This window comes from Bolinopsis microptera, chromosome 9, assembly GCF_026151205.1.
Source record: "Bolinopsis microptera isolate Bmic1 chromosome 9, MBARI_Bmic_1.0, whole genome shotgun sequence".
In the NCBI taxonomy this organism is placed as follows: Eukaryota; Metazoa; Ctenophora; class Tentaculata; order Lobata; family Bolinopsidae; genus Bolinopsis; species Bolinopsis microptera.
Genome location: NC_087080.1, coordinates 10,783,232 through 10,806,401, shown reverse-complemented (window position 1 = coordinate 10,806,401; position 23,170 = coordinate 10,783,232). Strand labels below are relative to the sequence as shown.

Sequence of the window (23,170 nt, the reverse complement as noted above, 5' to 3'; positions counted from 1 at the left end):
TTCCAAATAGTCTACCGAGGTATTGAGCATAGCGCAAAAGTTTAACTTTTCTCATGGACAGATCTTTGTTCAATTGGAAAGATTCCCAACATATTAATATCTATATTTGGAATTGTTTTAATTGGCCAAAGATCTGTCGATATTGATACTTACAAAATTCTTGGCAATCTTCAAAAAAGTCAACAATCGTTGTACAATGTACATATCCAAACTTTTAACATAGATCTTTAAAATAAGTCACATTAAATCAATAAATACTAAACACTAAAGTTAACAAAATCGCATTAAACTCTCTCTCTCTGTTCATTAAACTAAAACAGGTAGCTCTGATTGACACAAAACTTCCAATATCTGGAATGCCTTTCTGAACACTTCCAGTACCACATTGGTAGGGTGTAAAACCTTATCATTTCCCTGCTCATACTCCAGATTAAGGGGTGTTGGTTTGTCTGTTTGTTTGTATGTGACAGAGGTTGTGTAATCAGATAGAGGAGTGAAGTTTTCTGTGTCAAGATCACCGACAGCTCGGTAACTTCTGCACAAACACCTGGGAATATATATTGCTTATAATTAGGAAACGGCCGAACCACGATTTTCTTTTGAACCGAACTTTTAAAATATATTTGAAGCCCGTTTAGAAAATTTAAGCTCTAATTCTATGCTTATGCGAGAATTAACGCGCATATGGGAGTTCTAGAACAATTGAACGAATTACCCTCCATGTTGTGATCTTACAATTTAAAATTTTTCGTGAGCAGAAATTTATTCTGTAGTGTAACAACGATGATTTTTGCCGAGAAAAGAATTTTACCGCTGTTATCATTTCTTGGAATTTATGAAAAGTTCAGCTATGTTTTGGTAAAATGTTTGGCGAACCGAACGTTCAAAAACAGCCGAAACCCACAATTTGAAGTCTGTGTACAGTATGTAGCTTACGTACAAAAATCTATTTTGAAAATAATTGCCCTGAGTAACAATTTTTCTTCGACCAGGTTAGAATTTTTTTCTATTTTACGGGTGAATGGAGATCAGTAATTTGTCTTCAGTAAAATAACTCAACGATTAGTTTCTATCTATTATCGTTTCTTTCTGTCAAGATTGTGATATTAATTTATCTACTAACCGGTCTGAAATGAAGTTATCCTCTGAAGGAGTCTGCTCAAGCTCCCAGACATGTCCATTACCACAGACTAGAGTACTTTCCTTTGGACAGAACTCTGATAAAGTAGCAGAAACAGCTCTGATGACTGAATCATGGGACTCCTGAAATAGTTAATCATATTACCAATCAACACTGACAGCAATTGTTCTCCTTGCACATTTTGTACCTTAATCAGGGAAAATTTAATTTTGTATTTCGGTCTACAGAGATGTCCCAGACAATTATAGTGAAGATAAAATGAATTTTGTCACTCACATGTAAAAATAACGATGACACCATACGTAAACAAATGAGAGTAATTCAATAAGTGAGATAAAGTAAAAATCATAGCTTCATTAAAAATGCTAATTTAAGAACGCACGAAACCCCTAAAAAACTATCCAAATATTTGAGAGGACACGAACATTTTTAATTTGTTTGAGTAATTAATATGTTTAAGAAGTTAACAGCTATTATAAATTAGTAATAAATTACCTACTCACCAGCGAAAGTCTAGATAAAAGTGTAGAATACAAACAAGAGGAACCATGTACCAAACTTTGTGCTGATAGTGCGTTGTTACATGATAGTAGACTCTGATTTATACACAGTTCCATCTCTTCCGAGATACATTTCGTCTGGAAAGAACGGATCTGTTAGTTCTTGTAGAGAAGATTTAAATGCAGAATTAAGCCTGAAATGGAAAGGTGGTTTTGTGTATCCTGTGACAGTTTAGATGTAGCGGTCACTTTTTTTCTTTTTTTTTTAAAGAGAGGCTGGGCATAGAAAGCCCACTAGAGGATAGCATTAAGATGCTTTGCCTACCTCTGGGATGAGGGGGGGTTTGTCGGGGACAACAGTGTGAATTGTGGAGGACGGTGGTGGTAATGATCTGAATGGGAATACCGCGCTTTGGTACCAGATGAGATTATAAATCAGTTAGGCTGCATATGTAATGTGTTAATGCGCTAAGTTACGCCAGTCTGATCCAGTTCTTCTGGTACTATTAAGCGTTTGGTGCGGTTTGTGAAGTTGACGATTGTGGTAATGTGGTGGTTGTCGAATATGTCGTTGACCGAGAGGTAGTAGTCCCGAAAGTATTGACCTCTTAGTTGGGCAATAGCTGGGCACTGTCCAAGAAAGTGTGAGACAGTCTCCTCTCCGTCTCCGCACATGGGACAAGCACTGGTGCTTGATTTGCGGATGGTGTGGAGGTGTTTGTTTAAGCCGCAGTGGCCCTAGTAGCGGTCACTGGTTGCAGTAACTGATCAGTGATTATGGAATAAATGGTTATTTCGCTCCCGTTATGTAGCCGTAATCACCATACTATCTGAAATCGTGATTTTTGTCTTCAATTTTACGATTTGTCAAACATGCTTTAAATTCAGTTAACGGTTAACGTAGTAAATTTAGAGCAGGTGTGGTTACTGGTTATATAGCCTTTATAACTGCCAGTCGCCAGAAAATGGAGCAAATCATCGCTAAATCATCCTCTTTTCTTGAGAAATTTGTAGATAAGTAGCAATGACTTATACCACCAGCTGGAATCTGGATACCCAGATCCTTGTATCCCGTATCTCGTTTCGATGTTGTTCTTTTGTGCTTTGACTGACTATTTCTCAAATGGTAAATATCAATCAAAGGAAAATGATATTATGGTTATTGTATATAAGGGTTATTTGGAATGAAAAGTCGTACTTTAGTCAGAAATGTTGGGTATTGCAGATAAAGAGTGCAAACGCTAACTTTTCACATGGTCGTCATTTGGTTTTTGGGGCCATTTTTAGTATCTACTACACGTTTTTATTCTAGTATAAAGAGTGAAGATACCTTCTTCTCGAGTCAGGATTTTAGACTCTAGAGATTTTAGAGTCTCTAGATTTAGAGTCTAGACTCTAGAGGCCCAAAAAAGCAAAAAAGATGTGGCGATGTATCAAATCAATCGAATACTCGAACGCGCTATAAATTTCCACGTGTTACCTTAGCAACACAAAGTGCGAACAATAGCATTTGTATTCAAGTTTCTGACAAGGCGTACGCGCGCGCCGTCATTAAACCGCCAAAAATTCGTAATCAACAAACATAAAATAGAATTTTATGATAATAGAATTCTATGATAATAGCATATCACTTACCCACCAGTGAATGTAGAATAATAACACCAAAATGAGTCGTATCAGTAGGTTGAAAATGCAGGAACTTCTTACCCCCAACCTCCAGTCGCTGCACACATTGAACAAACCCAATATTCCAGTGACTAATACTCGGAGATAAGCTAGTTCTACACAAAGTGGCCAGATCTTCTGCATACATAACAGAAAGTCGCTCCAATACCATGATGCCTTTTGATTCAAGATAAGTTTTCACTCGATGATGTACAACTTTCTGGCAACAAACAACATTAACCGTCCTACTTTGCAGAAAATCTTCGATTAATTTGATTGATTCTTCTACGAGAACATTCTCCAAATCTGTGTTCATATTAACAAAAGGTAAAGGTTTCACCTTCGTAAGACTCGAGTTCTTGGGGAATACAGCAACTGAACACCACAACTGACAAGTTTTCTTTTCCCGGAAAATCTTTATAATCGCTGGTTCTTTGTAAAGGGAAAACGATACCGTGATAAAAGCGTGAATCTGTTATATCGCCACAATGTCCAGAGGTTATCAATCTAATATTAGGATAGTTATTTGCAGAAATACAACTGATATACGCTTCAAGTACTAGAGATATCAGGAAACGTTGTTTGGGATAACTCAAAACTTTTGATAATTTGGGGCTGATAACAGCACCGATAACACTCCTCAAATGAACCGTGTTTTTAATGGAAAGTTTAAAACTTGACTCCTCAACAGTTTCCTCAATAATCTGAAGGCATCGTGATAATTTATTGATAGCACCTGACCGAGTTAAGCTGTTTTCTGATAATAAAGGCAGTAGCTTGAGAAGCAATGATATGGATAGTTGAGCTAGAGTTGCTTTCAAGTCGGGAACTGGGCTGGAAGTTATCATGTTGCGGTAGAACGTCATCAAGATATCGTCCTCCTGAAAATATTTATTTGTGTTATGCAATTCGATTAATTGGTTTCATCAATTAAATTATTCAACTGTGCATAAATTAAAATTAGAGTGAAATTTCTTAATTTGAAAGAAAATCGGTATATGAAATGGGTTACATGGGCCCAAGGTTACATGGGCAGAATTTATAAAATTTCGAGCTCTTTGTGACTCAATTAAGTGCTTGCATGCAGGCGAATATTTGTTAATTATGTAAAATCAACAAATCACCACATAATAAGGAAGTTGTAATTAGAGAGTTGCTGCTGCTGAGCAGTGAGCACAGCTCTCTCTCTCTCTCTCCCAATAAGGAATAATTACTGTAAACTCAGCACAATATATAGCCCGTATATCCTTCTCAATAGCCGGGCTCCGTGGCGTGAGTCTGTAATCCAGCTACTTGGAGGCGCTAACGGCTAGAATGTCTTGAGATAGGGAGTTCTGGGCTGCGCTGTGCTATGTTGAGCTGGTGTCCACGCTAAGATCGGTGCCAATATGGGCTCCACTCGGTAGCTTGAGGGGTCCAGGTTGATAGTTAGCAGCGTACTGGCCCAGGGACGAAAGTCAGCAGGCAAAAGCTGCAGTACTGATCAGTAGCGGGATAGCACCGGTGAATAGGCACGTAGTTCAGCCCTGTCAAAATAGGCAAACTGGTCGTTACTTTTGCACGATTTTACCACTTTTTTCGACGTTTTCTTGCATTCTGGATGTAGATCACTTCGAGACAGATTATTATGAGTGGGGCCCAAAACCAAGCTGAGAAACAACTGTATAGTACTGCAGGTGTTAAATAGTTAAAAAGTCTGGTATGACATGGAGTAAGCATCTAAAACATGGTATGTGTGTAGCAGGATTCGGAACCGACCGCATATCCGGCTGAATCCGGTTCCAGGCCGGATATCCGGCTTTAACATCCGGTTCCAGTTTCGGTCCGGTTTCCAAGAATTTGGGCGGAAATTTCTTTTTAAAATGTTCCTGAAATGCATGTTTTTGTCTAATTCTTATTAAGGGGCATCCAGTCAGAGCTCTCAGTGAACAGTGAATTCATGGTAGCTTGTAATATGTCAGCGAATGTTAAAGACCCGTTTATATAATATTTTGTGTAACACAAAGAAAGGAGTCAAAGCAGGTACCCCCACCAATTACATAACAATGATTTATTCATGAGCATTACAAGCGGAGGATTCCATGTCCTGCAATATTGTGGCAAACAAACCCGTTGCCAGCTCCTCAATTATGCCATTAAACAACTACGGACAATGGACATTACTCTCGGGAATATTGACACCAAGAACTTAGGACTTGTGAGAGCTGGATTTTGGGCTTCACTTCTAGAACAATGCTTACATGTGTGCTACGCAAATTATTGAAATGTGCGTTTTGATTTCCGGCAGCCTCAAATTTCCTCTTCTTATTACCCGGTTCCGGTCCGGAAAAATCCGGCAAACCGGAAAATAAACTGATATCCGGCCGTTTCCAGTCCGGCAGCCGAACTCCTAGACCGGTTGGTTCCTATGCAGGATACTGGCTCTATTTTGAAGCCATCCTATTCCTTAACCTTAACAGAAAGAAACTTAAAATATTATTATGACATCATGGAATCAATGTGTTGTTAAGTTCCCTTCTGTTAAGGTTAAGGAATAGGACGGGAATTGCAATATGATAATCGCAATATCAGGTTACAAAATCTTGCTCATGACTAACAGTCGACTATAACATATGTTTGTAACGTTAGTAACCTCACAATCTCACTGAACCATTTGACATGCATGACGTAGCACATACAACTTGTAATCTACATTATGATTAACTTTCACTATTTTCGTAGTCTCTATTACAGTCCTAACTTCAACTTGTCTTAAACTGTAGAATTAGCAATATTTCCTTAAAGCTCAATTAACGGTGTTATTGTACGACTTATTCTTTATTTTAATTTAAATAAAGTGATTACAGGCACACGGTTTCATTTATTGTATATGTGTTTACTAACTTCGCGACCTCACTGAGGAAATATGTTGTCTACTCAACCAAAATATTGTTTTGTTCTATCACTATACACGGGGTCTAAAAGTGTTTCTCCCGGTCAGGCCAGCCATAACAGGTTTATTTCCGAAATAAACTTTCTTGTACGACAGATAGCAGCTTCTAAACAACTGTTTAAGTTAGAAATGTGATAATTATTTACCACCTTTGCATTGTTATCTTATGTAAGGAAGTGTAACTCAATGTTTGACGACACAACTCTGTTTTCTGTTCATCATTATCACAAAACAATGCAAGCCAGGTTAGTGTCAGCGCTTAACAATATAATCAGTAATTATTCGAACATACGTTGAGTGATTAGTCGACTATATATTATGGTTACTGTTCACTGGTCGGACAATATCATCCTGGTACACGGTACAGGGTCAAGCAAATGATAAAACTTATTGACGTTCAAATGGCTCATTGGGTTATGTTGTAATCATTTGGGGTTTATTAAAGTTTTATTTTGTTTGACTTACGGTTGTACCATGGTTCTTCACTGAATTATGGGCTTCACTTTACCTTTGTTTGAAATGTTTAAACCCGTTGCGACTAAAAACTCATGTTAAATGATGGTTCAGAATTATCTCGAAAATCTTAGGAAAACTGCTAAAAAGCTTTAAAATTATACTCCAAAAGTACTTGTAAGTATTTAGTATGCGCAGCATGACTGGAGTTTGAGCACGATGCAACATAGAGACTAGAGACATACTCAAACCCACGTGACATACCCACGTGTTAAACTCTCATCCTACTAGATCTCAATAGTAGACCACAAGCTCTTACTAATCATGACTTATGACAATCTAACGATGTAAATTATTGTACAAAGTACTACTTTGTACAATAATTTACTTTGAAAGTAGTTTTAAGTAGAGTCTAAATCAAATTGTATAACTCAGTGGCAACTGGCAGCCATACATAAGTGAAACGAGTCTATGCATTCTATTCGGCGTTGGCAGTTCATTATCTATTCAATATTTTATTTATAGGAATCATTTGCATTTCAATTCCTTTTAAATCATGTCTTACCTTAGAACCTTAGAACGTGCTATTTGTCTCTTTTAATCACCGACTTTATCAAGTTCAACATTAATTACAGTACTAAAACAGGGTTTCTATCTTACCATATTATATAATTATGTGATTACTATATTCGTCAGAACATTAATTGGGCCAATGACTCGGATTAAGCCGCTACACCAGGTGCCCGTATCCCGTTTTACTATTAAAGTATGCTAAATTATCTTATCCACATGCTGTGAATTATAAATGGAAGGTTATTAGAATTCTAGAAATCTAGCAAGTGCATTAGCTTATATATGAGGAACTATATAATAATGGAGGTGGCAAATATTATTAAGGCAGTAATGATTCAGAAGTTATGTCGGTTTTGCCGTATCAAGTTTTTCTAGTTTAGTTAATTGTCTGCTGGCCACACATTATGTAACTTATAATACCATTACCTCTATGATTAGTCGTGTACTAGCAGGAACCCGTATTTATACGGGTTATAACCCTAAAATGGTGTCAAGACTCAAGAGACTAAAATAATTATTACCTATTTAATTCGCGTTTTTGACACCACTTGGGGATCCAAATTTTAGGCTCTAAAACTCCTATTTCTTGGCCAATTTTTATTTTTCATGCTGATCTGGAGGCCATTAAAGCATTTGACCCAGTCAAAAAAGTTTCAGTTGTATATCTTTTCAGTTGTATATCAGTTGTATATCTTTTACGGTTTTTGCGGAAAGTCGCGTTAAAGTTGCTGCCGTGGCGTCAGTAAAATGGTACGGATCCATCCATCTATCCATATACCGTGTATAATATATATCGTCTCACTTTATATAAATATATATATAGTATGATGTTGACAAATGACAATGGTATTGCGATGTATTCAAGATAAGTTATCATATATACAGGATCAAAGCCTCATGATTCAACTACAAAGGCGCAAATGTGTTGAATTATTCAGTTTTGAGGCTCCAATCCTCGGCCTTCTAAATTACTAACACTTCCCATATTGATCGTAGCCTGTGTCTTATGTTTAATGAAATGTTCTACCCAACTCCTGAAGGAAGGAGCATTATAAAGGAGCATTAACAATGATAACATGTTTGTAAACGGGCCGATGACCCAACAATTTCAGCCTGAGTTTTATTCTATATCTTCTATGTCTAGCCTCTTTTCTTACAAACATATTGTAGTTGTACATTGTTCTTTGAGGTTGCTTCATTAGCTATTAGCTAAGCTACACGAAGCACCTGTTTTTGCTATGTATTGCTGAGGATGTTTTTGACGGTTATCCTATAAACTATTGATGCTTTTGATACAAACAAGTTAAACCAAATTCTTTATGTCATATATCCTGGGTTTGGACAGGATATGCCCGCTTAAAATACTTCCATCGCGTTACATTACATAATTCTCAATAAATGTAATAGATTTGTAGTGTTGTAATTAGTTTAAAATTACGTTTTTAGAAGGTTGTATGCTTTCTTGTTGATAAACTTTATAGTGTCGATAAAGCTCTCATTATTGTAGGACTAGTAAATGACAGTTTGTGGAGTGTCATGGATAATAATTATCTTATTATTCTTCCTCTCAGGTAATCATTTGTTAACCTTATAAATACTAATTTCATAGAAAAAAAAGAAAAAAAAAGCTTTTTTGTTAACAAGCGTGGATACTGGACAAGCTTAGCTATTAGCTTTGTCGCATGTCATAAACATGTCAACATGATAAAGAAACACTCATGCAACAGTCGCTTATCATGAACATTACCTAATATTTTAAATTGTACAGTCTCTGTAACCACAGCCTCCCAGAGATAAGAACAATAAAAGGAGACACAGTAACTCTCACAGCATGTCTCTGTAACCACAACCTCCCAGAGATAAGAGCAATAAAAGGAGACACAGTAACCCTCACAGCATGGTGTGAGAGTTACAGTCTCTGTAACCACAACCTCCCAGAGATAAGAACAATGAAAGGAGACACAGTAACCCTCACAACATGGTTTTTTTTTTTAATAAACAACATGGTGTGAGAGTTACTGTCTCTGTAACCACAACCTCCCAGAGATAAGAACAATAAAAGGAGACTCAGTCACCCTCACAGCATGGTGTGAGGGTTACAGTCTCTGTAACCACAACCTCCCAGAGATAAGAACAATAAAAGGAGACACAGTAACCCTCACAGCATGGTGTGAGGGTTACAGTCTCTGTAACCACAACCTCCCAGAGATAAGAACAATAAAAGGAGACTCAGTAACCCTCACAACATGGTGTGAACACAAGGTGAAGTATCTGGGAGGATACAGCTCAGGGACCTACAGATATGTTACACTTACTGAGGCTCAAGCAGAGTGTCTCAAAAGAAATGGTACGGTTTTATCATTTGTTATATTGATATATAAGCCATGGTAGGATCAGCGTTTTGTACGCTAATCCTGCTAATTAGTACATGATTATTCTTAATAACAGGAGCAAATAATAAACCCAATAAATATCTCATTTTTATTTTAAACCCAAAATTTTGTTGTAAAATAACTATTCTCAGACTGTGGGGGTATAACGTACGAACCCTTATACTCGGGCAAGTACACATTAAGAAGAGGGACTACCCTGCACACTAGTCCTAGTGAGGAGATTTCCTGGCAGACATGCTCTAAAACAGCAGGTTAGAGCTACTGCAGTTAATTGGGCTCATGTGGGTACATTTACTGTAGCGCTGATTATATGCGATGTTTTAAACTTCATGCTGTTGTTGGAGTAGACAGACCTTGGATAGACAAACGGAAACATATCACAACCTTCCACTCAAGTCATATTATTGATCCTATCGGGATAAAATCACGCCAATCAGGCCTATACTGCTTCACACGTCATATCCTATGCAATCCTTAATCCAGATATGAAATATTCAAGATGTAACTTCAGCAAAGGAGAGAAATTGAAGTCGAAATTGAAGTCGAAATTGAAGTCGAAATTACCATATAGCTGATATTTACTGTATTAATATGTAGTTTTATGAAATAATAAACCCCCCTAAAAGGAGACTTGCCACAACATCTCTTACCTGAAAATGAGCGATGATAGATTTGGAATCAGCAGTCATAGACACGATTCCATCCTCGCAGTTCAACAGCGCAACTTTATTACCTCCCCTTGTCAACTTTAGAACGTTACAAAGTCTGGTAACGGATTCAGTTGAGGGTAACTCGCTCCTGAAACATGCACTTCTCGACTGTGTCATGCCTACAGGAATAATTAGGTAAGATAAACGATAAAAGGTAGAGTATGGTAACTGGTAGTGTAAGGAGTCTACCAGTCTTGCTCTTATCTTCCTAAACTGCCATTATTCTGGCTTAATCACAGTAAATTTACTAAATTCTAGGATTTATCTTGGGTTGTTGTTCAAATATAAATCCTTAATGTGCTGTGTTTACAGACTGACTGTTTCCCCAATGTTTACATATCATAAGATGGTTGAAACCCACGCACATTACTGTGTATCAGTGTATAATTCCTGTTAACTTCATGCTTTGAGTTTTAATTAACATTCTCTCTACATATTATATTCATGAGATGATACATTTTCGGTTCACACGTTTATTTGTATGTTTATTATGCAAAGATGAGTTTCGCAAAGTTTCTTTTTAGCTACTTTCCCAGAAATTATGTGTGCTGTGCAGGCTGCACTGCACTGCACTGTGCAGGCTGCACTGTTTTGTGTTCAGTTTTGTAAATGCGTTAGTTTAACATAATCATACAATGATTATTTTTGAAGCAACATTTAATTTGTTACCATGCGACGTCCATTAGAACGCAGAAGTATGGTTTTCGGCTTATTAAGACAGAGAAGTCCTGGAGGAAGCTCTCAGGACGACTCCGAGAACACGGATACATCAGAACTTGATAAGAAAATAGAAATGGGGCGAACATCACAACAGACACTGGAGAATAAACCAGTAGAGCAAACCTTACGAGATGATTCTGTAGAAGGACTTACAACTGGTGAAGCAAATGCGCTCGCTGACGAGATAACTGATCTTCCATCCTCGTCATCGAAGGGAGAACCAAATCAACCTGATATAATGGAGAATGGACCACCTCAAGAACCTTTAACCAGTAGGAGACACATTTCTAATTTATTAATTGAAAGACTGAGAATGTATGCAATAAGTAATTAACGCCTGTCTTGACACTATTTCTTGTATGATCATATTTAAAACTGTGTTATTGTATTCAACTAGAAACGTGCACCATAAACACAACAAAGTTACAGATTTTATTGAGCGAGATAGGTCTATGGGGAGGGAAAGTGACCTCTCCGCAATGACTACTCCAGAAATGATTATGGATCCTCACATTGACATGGACGTAAACGTTAACATGGCATTGGTTCATAAATCCCTGGAACTACTTCTTGACAACAAGTAGGGGCATGTTTTGATTGTTAACGGGGTCATTTTTATGAATCTATAGATTTCCATAGTATCTCGGAGCTGTGTATTGAACCAACTTTCGACAAGCAGCATCCATGTACATTGTATAAAGACGTTTTATAAAGGCAAACCTGTGTCTCCAAACTAAATTGACGATTTTAGATTCCTGGAAGCAGAGGACATCCTTAAAAAGCACTACGAAACAGATATGCATTTCGCTCTGGGATATGGAGCAATGCTAACGTTTCAGGTAAAAACTTGAGTATTCCAAAACATAATGTGTGCATTACACAATTCAATACCTTTTCTTTACTAACACTTTGAGCTTACTTTCTTTCTTGATAAATACCTTCGGCACTGATATGCTAAAATAAACTTGTCATTTGTCAACAGGCTATAATGACGTATGACTCTCGGGAGATTGAGAAAGGTTATGCAATACTGGCAAAGGGTTTGGAATTGACAGATTCACAGAGACAGAAAAGAACAGATTACCTCCGTATGAAGGCACCGAAATATGAAGAGGTAAGGTACTTACTGACTACCTAAGGTACCTACTACCTACTATCTTAAGCTTAGGTTATTATGTTATGCTAATTAATCTTGAAGAACAGTTCTTGACAAGGACTATGTGAGATATAAGGCTAACTTACTTAAATACATATGTAAGTTAATTTTGTCATGTCCTGAACTTGACGAAATTCAAAAGTCAGGACTCAGGAACTATAGCACCACTATTCTAATTTCAAGGTAGTTGCAACTATAACACCACTATCCTAATTTCAATGTAGTTGCAACTATAGCACCACTATTCTAATTTCAAGGTAGTTGCAGAGCTACTCTACGCTGAGACACTGCTGCTCACTTCACTCCTTTCCTTTACTCAAAGTGACTCTGTGATAGCCATGATAAAAGGTGCCGTCAAGGTAACAAGAACTAGATTCTGTAAATAACAAACAATTCTTTTTAAAGAAAGAAACCTATGTAATAGTCCAAAAAATATTTACAGTACATGACTTATGTTTATCAATTGCTCGAGTTTAAAATGATCAATAATATGATAATTTGCTGCAGGGACGAACCTCCTATGGGATCTACAGGGATTTGTATAACAAATATATACTCAAAGCTGGCATTAGCAGGCACAACAAGTCGAAAATACCGGTACGATTTACGAATACATGTATAGGATGGATTTTAAAACATAGTATAATTTTTGTGAAAATACTCGAATACAATTACCTAGTGAAATGTATTTAATTTTTGGAATCAAGTACACGCTCATTCTTAAAGAGATCATTATTTCCAGGAGTACTTATCGAACGATTTTCTCTCTGGGATTCTAATGGGTTATGGATGCTTTCATATAGCGCTTTCAATGGTTCCACCTGTGAGTAAACCTGTGATAATTTTATAAAAATTAGGCTGAGATAAAATATTAAAGAACAGCGTTCTTCAAAACTCAAGTTCAATATGAATTATATTTGTGCAATGCCATGCCAACATTGTCTCTCTCAGAAATTACTAAAGATATTAGAGCTTGTTGGATTGCAGGGAGATACACAAGAAGGGCTGAAGGCACTTTCTCAGGGAGTGGATTGTGATGGTTTAAGATCATCATTCTGTGCCCAAGTTTGTAACTCATGATGTTTCAAATTGAAACAAAGCATCCTGAGCAGTTTATTGAGGATTTATCACGTGATCTTTCTGTAAGATGCACAAGATGCTGAAAAAATATGTGATAAATTTACTTTAAGTGCTATTCTGATCAATAATTTTGGAGTGAATCAAGATAATAATGTAATTTCAATCCCAGGCAATCATCGCATATGAATCAGCTTTCAAATTCCACTTAGACCCCTACAACATGAAACTTGAAGTGGTTGATAAGCTCACAACAAAATATTTAGCAAAACATCCTGTATGTGTGTCTTTTCAATTCTTTGCTGGTAGAACTGAAATGCTCAGAAGGAATTTGCCGAGTGCTAGGCAAACTTTTGAAAAATGCATCATGTTGCAGGTATTCATCTTTCTAGTAGCAATCTGTTAAAATATTTAAAAGGAATCAGCTAGTTCTTTTATTTTGGAGAAAAAAATCCTTAATAAATAAGTTTGTCCTTGCTACAGGATGAGTGGGTCACAATGCACCATACATGCTGGTTTGAACTATTGTGGGTTTCATCATTGGAACAAAAATGGAGTGAAGCTGCTGAATATGCAGAAAGGTTGTTTGGAGCAAGCAACTGGAGTAAAACATCCTATCTCTATCTACTTGCTGCTTTTAGGCATGCCCAATTTATTGACAGTGACCCATCCAGAAAGTAAGTCATATTTGAATAAGGTTTTAATTTCTTTTGATAAGAACAATGAAACAATGACCTGTTGCTTGTACCCTACTAACAATATTTTAAAGTTCTATTTCATGAGCTCTGATGCTATAATCTTATTACATCTAGGTATGCAAAAGATCCAAATATAACAACACTGTTCAAAGATGTTAAAGAATATCAAATAAGGGTGGCAGGGAAACGACTTCAAATAGAAAAGTATTGTGTGCGAAAAGCAAGAAGTTTCAAAAATAGAAACAACTTCCTATTCTTACCAGCCCTAGAAGTATGTTAATTATCAACTTACATATTAACATAATTTATACTCTTACTCCGATTCTAGTCAATATGCTGCAAGGCCAAGGATGTAAACACAATTTAAACAGTCATTATTTCTGGTTGAAATATAGCAACTGGCATATTCTTTTATCGGGTATTTTACAAATTAATTCCCAGTACCTTTTTATTTTTAATAGGCAATGTACATATGGGGAATCTTCTCATTATTGGACGAATCAACTGCAAAAACTTTTATACAAAAATGTGATTCCAAAATGGTGAATGGTGTTACAGATGTTCAACTTTGTGCAGATGATAGAGCACTTGGACATCTTATGATTGTGAGTATAAATTTATGAATCCTGGATTCTTTGTGGTATAGTTTGCACTAAAAGCTCTCTACTTATACAGTACACGGACCTGCATTCCGGTGTTTTTGCAGGTTTCAGTTTTAAATTTCACATCTGTCAGATGCTATTGGGCATATTGCAGATATATTGGTGAATATCGCACTTATCGGAACAATATCACACCTATAGGAGGATTGGTGTGATATGCGTCTAATATAATTTCAATAGATGCCATTATTTAAGGGTTATATGACCATAAAGTGACATGAGTCAAAATGATATGCTTTAAAAGTGCCAGCTGCCTATGCAGCCAGCATAGCAGCCCATGGTCATAGTGATATAAGGAAATATTAATATTTGAATACTTACAATTGAAATAATCTTAGGGTGTATTGTGGAAACATTGCTATCTGTTAACCAAGAATAATAACGATGAAAGTAGCAGAGAATCTTGCTTACAAAAATCAGAGGATTCACTCACAAAATCACTGTCGTACGGTAAGATTTTTTATCTGTTTAAGACCATCTTTCAACCATGAAAATTCTAATAGAAATATAAAGTAATGAATGTTAATTGTTAACTTTCAGAAAAACAGATTGCTTTGGACCATTTTATTATGGGTTGGGCCAACTATGAAATGGCAGAACTTTACTGGTTAAAAGGTGATAACAGAAAAGCAATGGAATCTGTGAAAGCTTGTAAAAAAGTTTCATCCAAAGTAAAATATTCTCTGGAGAGTAGAGTAATGTTCAAGGTACACTATAATAGCTTCAATTATTTTTATTGAGCTCACAAATGAGTATTTTGTCATGTACAGCAAGATAACTAACATATGCAGAACAGTTGCTTAATCTTATCATTTAGCACAGTTTTGAACATAACACATAATCTACACAGATTCACAATCTGACAGAAAGGATCAAGAATTCAACTGGAAATACAAGTACAACTTGATACAAATATTTCCAAATCAATATCGAATCTAACCCTCATAAAAATCTTGGACAGTATTCATCGACTCCATCGCTAATTTAAATTGGATTAAAACAGCTATCCAAAATCAACATTATACATCATACATAACATGCGACCATGTACCACGTTATAATGGGTACCGTTTTTGGTAATATATTTCGTGATAAAATCAGCTAGCACTGTTTATTAATGTTTAAACAAATATCAAATATATCAGCTTAATACTCCAAATTTGCGTGCATGAACGTATAAACATTCAGTGCAGTATGACATGACTGATCAAGCAACGGTGTAACAGCAACCAGCAACTGTGTATATTTGGATTTTTTAATTGATGTGATTTACTCTTTCTATAAACATTTTGTAATCATTTGTTTAATTTTTATTGACAATTTAAATCTGTAGTAGCAAGTAGTGAAAAAATTACCTTACCATGGCACAAGAGCCTTTGCGTATTACGTTCACCTAACATAACCATGTTGCATTTACCTGAGGACCCCAGGCTTTAATGTTGTTAAATAGAATAGAGATTAGGCGGAATGACAGGCTGAGCGCGGCCCAGTAATGTTGCATGTGCTTTCATGCCGGGAGGCGGGCGCGCGCCATTCACCATTGAAAGCGCAAGGGCTCTGGATAGAGCAACGTATTACGTGACGTGCTTGTTTCATGAAGGCTACAAGCGTGTAGTTTCTGGTTAACGCAATTATGAACACTGAACAAAAAAGCCTGAGGTCACCAGGTATAAGAAGCATTATTAATGATTAAATGCGTGACACATAATGCATAACAGTCCAGTGGTTTATTGTACAACATATATAAACAAGCTTGAAGCTACATTTATCGCACTAACAATGTACAGGCGTACAGCTCGATCACAATGCAATCAACAATTAGCTATTTTATTTTCGCAAATAGATCCTAGTAGCAATTAAAGCTAAAGTTTTTTTAAATACCGTTTCAAATTGAACATAAGCTGAAACATGTTTTTTGCAATGCTAAATGCGTTAATGGGCCGCGCCGCGCATATCCAATAATGCTTTGTTAGATTGTAAATCGGCAAAATGGGCTACTGGGTTCACATAGCCATGTGCCTACGCGTACTGCGTGACGCGCTTGTTTCACAAGTAGGATAGGCACATACAGATCAGCACACATAAGATGGTACGTGTGTGCGCGCGCAGTGCTGACAATTGCGTCGTATTTAACCCCGGGTGCACGTACATCGTGTGCGATTATTTATACTTATCGAAGGCTATAAATGCCTCTTGTTTATTTTAATTTGGTATTGTTCACTTTTAGACGATAAAATACAGGAATTGCGGTATAATAATACGAATAATTAAGATTGTACAATCAAAATACATCACGAAACAGTATTAACTACCTCGCTACTTATCAACTTATACTATGTACTATGCGACAAAGATACACAATGCAATATTTATATACTTATAGAATAAACGAAACACAGTATTCAGTATTTACTAGTACTACCCCGCTACTAGTAGTAGTACTACAACTTAATGCGACAAAGGTCAAAGATATTGTATAAAATATAACTAAATAAACAATACGGTGCCCATGCCTGAGCTTTTTAAAACTGGAAACACTTCTCAGATTAATTATTTTGCTTCTCAAAAACAATTACAAACTAACAATTTTCGACGTTAAACAGCTACATTAAACATTAACATTACACTTCACAATCCGAAAGAAAGGGGCTCGTCGCTGCAGGCCTGACTTTGACTTGATCCTGAAAAAGTACATGTCATTTAGGTACCGCGACAATTGTGAATTGACCCCCCGACAATTGACCCCCTATGTAATTACACTGGGGTCAATTGTCGCGAAATCTAGGGTTTAGTACGACAATTGGCCCCCCGAAAATTGACCCACCGACAATTGACCCCCTACCTATGTAATTAAACTAGGGTCAATTGTCGCGAAATCTAGGACTTAGTACGACAATTGACCCCCATGTAATTACACTGGGTCAATTGATCGGGTTAGGGTCAGGGTCAGAGTCAGAGTCAGTGGTCAGGGTTAGGCCTAGGGTTAGGGTTAGGGTTAGGGTTAGGGTCAGGGTCAGGGTCAGGGTCAGGGTCAGGGTCAGGGTCAAGGTCAGGGTCCTGGATCAGGGTCAGGGTCAGGGTCAGGGTCAGGGTCAGGGTCAGGGTCAGGGTCAGGGTCAGGGTCAGGGTTAATTGTATTAAATTATATTGTCGGGGGGTTAATTGTCGGGGGGTAAATTGTCGCCCACCCGTCATTTAATGTAATTACATAATACAATATAATACATAATACAATGTAAATGTTGCTGTTACAAAATGTATAGCTAACATAAGCGAGCGTTTATGTATGACGTCAGCAGCCGAGGGAAAAGGGTATTTGGAAATGCTGACGGTTGCTGACAGGAGGGGGAGGTATGAGCCTTGTTAACGTCAACAAAAATACGTGAATTCAAATCAATTTTATTAGCAATAAAACGTCACTAATTTCCTTAAAATTAGTACTCGAACTGAACTCTGGTGACCAACTGCTTAAATCAGTCACACACTAATTTTCCCTGCCTCATGCCTACTACTGGAAACTGTATCTCCAGACAAGTGTCAGACGTTACTATGCAATGCATGCATGCATAGTATGCATTGGTTGCTCTTCAAAAAGGTTAGCAAAAAGATAAAGAGTGCGACCCTGATAAACTTTTGGGAGAGATTCATCGACGACATATTTGGAGTGTGGATGGGGACAGCGGGACAATTTACAATGTTTGTCGAATTGTTGAACAAACTGGCTAAATCAAACTGGCAGAACCATATAGAATCAAGGTTAACTTTTTAGACCTTACCTTGAGCTTGGACTCCGAAAATCAGATCTGGTACAAGCTATTTAGAAAGGAAACAGATGCTAGGAACTACTTGAGATCAGATACATATGTAATTTCCAACCCCACCATGTGTAGAGGACCTGGGCGAACTAAAGGAGGATCTTGCCAGATGCGGACACAACAACAACGGTGACAAACTAGAAGAAATCGAGCCGAAAGCAATACAGAGGTCTATTGAGAACCCAGGAAATCCAACCAGAGACACTGAGGATAAGACACAACAGAGCCTCGTATTTTCCGTACAACACTCTTGATAACATTAGTCTTACAAAGTTGGTTAAGAACTTAATCTGGTCATTAAGCTACTAGTAATGTTATGTGGGGATGTACGGATAGTATTTGCCACTAGGAAACACCCTTCAATCGGTAATACACTAGAAAAGAATCGACAACTGGGACAACTGGAAACCCTTGATGTAGGACAATTACAGAGGTGTAATGGACCTAGCTGCAAAATTTGCCCCGTCCTCTTTGACAAGGACTCAAAAGATCATGGTCAACAACATAGAACTGGTGCTAGACGGAACTCTAAAATGCAAGGACAAGCATGTTATCTACCTTATTGGTCATAATTATCACGGACATTACTTTCACACTGAAGACCTCAGCGTGAATAATTATGTCCGTGAAAATAATGTCTGTGGTATTAAGGTCCGTGAATAATAAAGTCCGATAATTATTTCCATTAATTTTAGGGATGATGATTAATCACTCTACACTCGACTGTCACGTGACTTTTTAAATACGTTCTCTTGGTGGCCCTGAATGACTATTCGAAATCATAGCCCTCTAATCTGATCCCAACCCTAACCCTAACCCAATCTCTAACAAAAGTATATTCTGAAACCCTAACCCTATCGAGAAATTAGACTAACTTCCTTATATGGTCATATCACGTGATCGAGACAGTTTTTCGCCAATATCTCGATAGGGGAGCATTTTAACCCTATGTCATGGTGGGTGATTCGGAATCAGCGTCCGAAAATACATCGATCGAAGTCGGTCTCAACTGTCGGGGGCCCTTTTAGAACAATCTCGAAGATCGACTGTAGAGTGATTTAGCACGCTCGTAATTTTAGTGTGCGTCCCACATAGGCGTAGATATGTCTGTAGCCGATTACTATATTAGCTAATTAGTATACTAGGACAAATATAATCACTCCTCAGTCACATTCTAGAGTTCAGAAAAAGAGTAAAAAACTGAATATCAAAAACTGGAGTTATTTCAATTTTAAAGAAGTCATTTTGGCTAGTATCCCGAACCGAGATATTATATGTGCAATTTTTTTCATGGAAGCCTTTTTACTTAGTATCCACTACAGGCACGTAGCCAGGATTTTTCTTTGGGGGGCCCTTGGCGAGCGGAGCGAGCCGACCCGTTCAATCCAGCTGCACAACAAAATGTGTTGTTTTCTTGATTTTTTATGTATGGTGTAAAACAGTGTAGAGAAGTGTACGATCGAAGAATATTTCCAGATTTAAACATGTAACAATTGTTGTTTAAATGCTACCTGAAGCTGTTCAAATGAAATTGAACTGGGAGAATCGAGAAGATTACAAGTCACAGCTACGTACAACAATCAGGGTCAGGAATGAAAAAGGATACGTAGATAGAGTTCCTTATAATCCCTGACTACGACAGGGAGCTGAAGGCAGATCTGGGAGGGTCTGGGCACAATATTATATTGCTATTATATTATCATCTGCACACTTATACTTTAACTTAGCTTAAACTAATTACAACACTACAAATCCATTACATTTATTGAGGATATGAGTATGACGTAGTTATGTCGATACGTTATTCAACTATTTATTTCTATTAGAATCTGTCTTCACTAAGTCTATTTAGAGACAATCAGAAATTTGAATCATTTATCAAGACATTATACTTATACATCACAAAACCTCCGACTTGATTTACAACTTAACTTCACAAACACTAATCATATAATACAAACTTACTCTGTCGGTTATCATACTATAATTCAAGGCAACATTAGCGTCCGTGAATTGATCTCTGCAGGAGCCCTCCCTTACTAAAACTTGTGTCTTCATCTGCCGTATTACTTAGGAATATCGCCGGTCTCAGCTTCAAACATAAAGGTATGATATTCAATAGACGCCGCTCTGCAAACGTCACCTGAAAAGGGATAAGTAGATAGAGCTCCTTATAATCCCTGACTACGACAGGGAGCTGAAGGCAGATCTGGGAGGGTCTGGGCACAATATTATATTGCTATTATATTATCATCTGCACACTTATACTTTAACTTAGCTTAAACTAATTACAACACTACAAATCCATTACATTTATTGAGGATATGAGTATGACGTAGTTATGTCGATACGTTATTCAACTATTTATTTCTATTAGAATCTGTCTTCACTAAGTCTATTTAGAGACAATCAGAAATTTGAATCATTTATCAAGACATTATACTTATACATCACAAAACCTCCGACTTGATTTACAACTTAACTTCACAAACACTAATCATATAATACAAACTTACTCTGTCGGTTATCATACTATAATTCAAGGCAACATTAGCGTCCGTGAATTGATCTCTGCAGGAGCCCTCCCTTACTAAAACTATCGCCGGTCTCAGCTTCAAACATAAAGGTATGATATTTAATAGACGCCGCTCTGCAAACGTCACCTTATCACCTACCTGAAACAGATTTTAAGATAAGCAACTAAATAAAGATTCGTTGAGATTCTGAGTTTCTGCCCTGACGGCTAACTAAATAAAATTTGGTCGGACAGACTCATCTCGCATATTAGGAAAAGCAGCTGAGGTTTAAGATATTTACCTTCTTTCAGATTTCTTTTTTAGACTGAACTAAACTTTAAACGATAACCTCTGAATGATCTGAACAACTAACTTTAAGGACATCGATCCTAAGAAATGGCCGTTTTTAAAAGCTTTAAAAAATTTCAAAGGGTCTACACAATGTCAATAACGCGCGGCCGGCTGGCGCTAGATATTGTAAAAGGCTTACGATTTTTTCCTTTATTCATCAGAAAGTCAATGTGGCAGACATAAAGAGCTAAAACTCTGTCAAAGCTTCTAGATCAATCTTTCGATACTGTTTAGGAAAAGTTAGTGGATCACCTGAAGTGAAACAAATGTTACTATCTTGCAAATGTTAACCATTTTATTTCGATTAGAATCGAATTTAACATACTTAAACTTGATATGATGTAATAATGAGGTACGTGTAAAAATCAAGGGTATCCCTCGAGCCAGTTCAGCTTGTGTAATATAACAAAATAAATAGGGAAAAATAAGGGAGAGTACCTGGTGCCATGCTGTGTCAACAGAAGCGCTGAGGATAAATTCAGTGAGCATTAGTTGGAAAGGATTGTCATCAGTTACTGTGTGAGTTAGTGTTGTGGTGGACGAAAGGATAAGCCGCTGATCAGGGATATAGGCCCCTCCTCACGAACTCTCTGCTGTGTTGGCGCAACGAGTGAGACTTTGGGGTGGTCAAAAGATGTGATGGTCCCGTCAAGTCTTGGCGAAACTCAACATAGGTCAGATAGGTAGAAAACAATGCCATTGGAAAACTCTATCCAATGCAATAGTCACATTATAGTCATTTCTAGAAAAAAAATAAACCTGGTTAATGTTGTTTAATGTGAGAGAATAAGATAAAAGAGTCGACCAATTTTTGTCAGTGTGAATATTGTCAAACAGCGGGCTCCAAAATCGTCTAGGGGGAAAGAGCCCTGAATATCAGCTATCTGCCTTAGTACCTTGGCTCTAAAGTCTAAATTATGCAGCGATGACGACATAAAAAGTCGCTTTATCGTGTGTGTATCATGGCAAATCTTGCTTTGTCAGAACTAAAAGAAGGTTTAGGAGCAAAGTAAATATCAGACTTAAGATATGAAAGCACAGAAAGACTGAGTCAAATGTACAATTGTAGCTGCTGTCCGCTATTCTGCATCAAATAAAATATTAAGGGGCCATCTACTTAGGACGTCCAGCAAAAAGGGAGGGGGAGGTGGTTTTGGAATTTCGGACAAATCCGGACAGTGATAGGGAGTGGTTTCTGAAAATCCGGACGTCCGGAAATTTTGGCAGAATTAACGAAAAAGCCGCATTTATTTCAACTCTTTGACACTAATTACGATCAGTAAGTTTAGATCCCTGTAACGAGAAGTCGTTTCCCAGAGCAGCTCATGAGAGCCGAGACACAACTCGCATATTCTGCTACTGCCTTAAAACTTATTCCATTGGATGGCTACCTACTTAAGTACCTTAATGTAACTGTGCTAAACTTGTTCGACACTAAATGTATTATTGTCTATTCTAAGTGACTACACATTTTATTAACAATGAATTTGAGTTGGTTTTATTTGTACTCTTTAAAGTAGCTGGAAATCAGGACGTCCGGGGGAGGGGGTTTGAAAATTCGGACACACCCGGACAGGGGGAGGGGGTGCTCCAGTGGCGTAACGAAAGGCCCTGCTGACCCCGCTGTGCAGGGGGGCGCCGTCTTAGGGGGGCGCCAAATCGTCGTTTGAATGTGGGACAATTTCGAAAACTTAACTAAAGTACTAGCAAAACTGCGCGTTTTGCTCTAGATACACACTTTTTTAGAGATTTTACCGGCGTATTCTCTAAAATCACCTAATTTGTTCAATTTTAGGGAGGGGCACCAA

At 37.4% G+C, this 23,170-nt stretch overlaps 2 protein-coding genes and 1 long non-coding RNA gene across 5 annotated transcripts; 1 reads left to right on the top strand and 2 right to left on the bottom strand.

Moving 5' to 3' along the window:
* Positions 1-3: 3 nt before the first annotated feature.
* LOC134820811 (uncharacterized) lies at positions 4-10,488 on the bottom strand. 3 transcript variants are annotated; one of them, XM_063831442.1, is made up of 5 exons: positions 10,308-10,488; positions 3,281-4,187; positions 1,645-1,779; positions 1,124-1,263; positions 4-547 (listed from the first exon to the last, which is right to left on the bottom strand). In XM_063831442.1, exons 2-5 carry the CDS (start codon positions 3,620-3,622, stop codon positions 307-309), a joined length of 858 nt encoding a protein of 285 aa, XP_063687512.1. In that variant the 5' UTR covers positions 3,623-4,187; positions 10,308-10,488; the 3' UTR covers positions 4-306. The 3 variants fall into 3 exon arrangements, with proteins under 3 accessions (XP_063687512.1, XP_063687513.1, XP_063687514.1); XM_063831443.1 differs by having other exon boundaries at positions 9-547; positions 3,277-4,187; XM_063831444.1 differs by lacking the exons at positions 3,281-4,187; positions 10,308-10,488 and adding an exon at positions 1,967-2,471 and having other exon boundaries at positions 14-547.
* Positions 10,489-10,960: 472 nt separating this feature from the next.
* On the top strand, positions 10,961-15,973 carry LOC134820810 (tetratricopeptide repeat protein 39B-like). The gene is made up of 15 exons (XM_063831441.1): positions 10,961-11,359; positions 11,517-11,667; positions 11,839-11,926; positions 12,070-12,201; positions 12,501-12,602; positions 12,751-12,840; positions 12,986-13,066; positions 13,195-13,308; positions 13,493-13,696; positions 13,804-13,997; positions 14,133-14,289; positions 14,480-14,623; positions 15,019-15,130; positions 15,221-15,387; positions 15,531-15,973. The coding sequence occupies exons 1-15, from the start codon at positions 11,038-11,040 to the stop codon at positions 15,585-15,587; spliced, it is 2,115 nt and encodes a 704-aa protein (XP_063687511.1). The 5' UTR covers positions 10,961-11,037; the 3' UTR covers positions 15,588-15,973.
* A 1,238-nt stretch (positions 15,974-17,211) lies between these two features.
* LOC134820965 (uncharacterized) lies at positions 17,212-21,586 on the bottom strand. The gene is made up of 4 exons (XR_010160955.1): positions 21,502-21,586; positions 21,012-21,170; positions 20,461-20,638; positions 17,212-17,361 (listed from the first exon to the last, which is right to left on the bottom strand). It is a non-coding gene; the product is annotated as an uncharacterized LOC134820965 (long non-coding RNA).
* Positions 21,587-23,170: the final 1,584 nt, after the last annotated feature.

What these genes read in the sequence shown, in the direction of transcription:
- LOC134820811 (XM_063831442.1), bottom strand. Translation starts at nt 3,622, where the DNA reads ATGAACACAGATTTGGAGAATGTTCTCGTAGAAGAATCAATCAAATTA. An exon ending in TTTTATCTAGACTTTCGCTG is followed by an intron (nt 1,264 to 1,644) that starts GTGAGTAGGTAA and finishes TAACTATTTCAG; the next exon opens with GAGTCCCATGATTCAGTCAT. An exon ending in GATAACTTCATTTCAGACCG is followed by an intron (nt 548 to 1,123) that starts GTTAGTAGATAA and finishes ATATATTCCCAG; the next exon opens with GTGTTTGTGCAGAAGTTACC.
- LOC134820810 (XM_063831441.1), top strand. Translation starts at nt 11,038, where the DNA reads ATGCGACGTCCATTAGAACGCAGAAGTATGGTTTTCGGCTTATTAAGA. An exon ending in AGGCACCGAAATATGAAGAG is followed by an intron (nt 12,202 to 12,500) that starts GTAAGGTACTTA and finishes TCTAATTTCAAG; the next exon opens with GTAGTTGCAGAGCTACTCTA. An exon ending in GACAGTGACCCATCCAGAAA is followed by an intron (nt 13,998 to 14,132) that starts GTAAGTCATATT and finishes TATTACATCTAG; the next exon opens with GTATGCAAAAGATCCAAATA.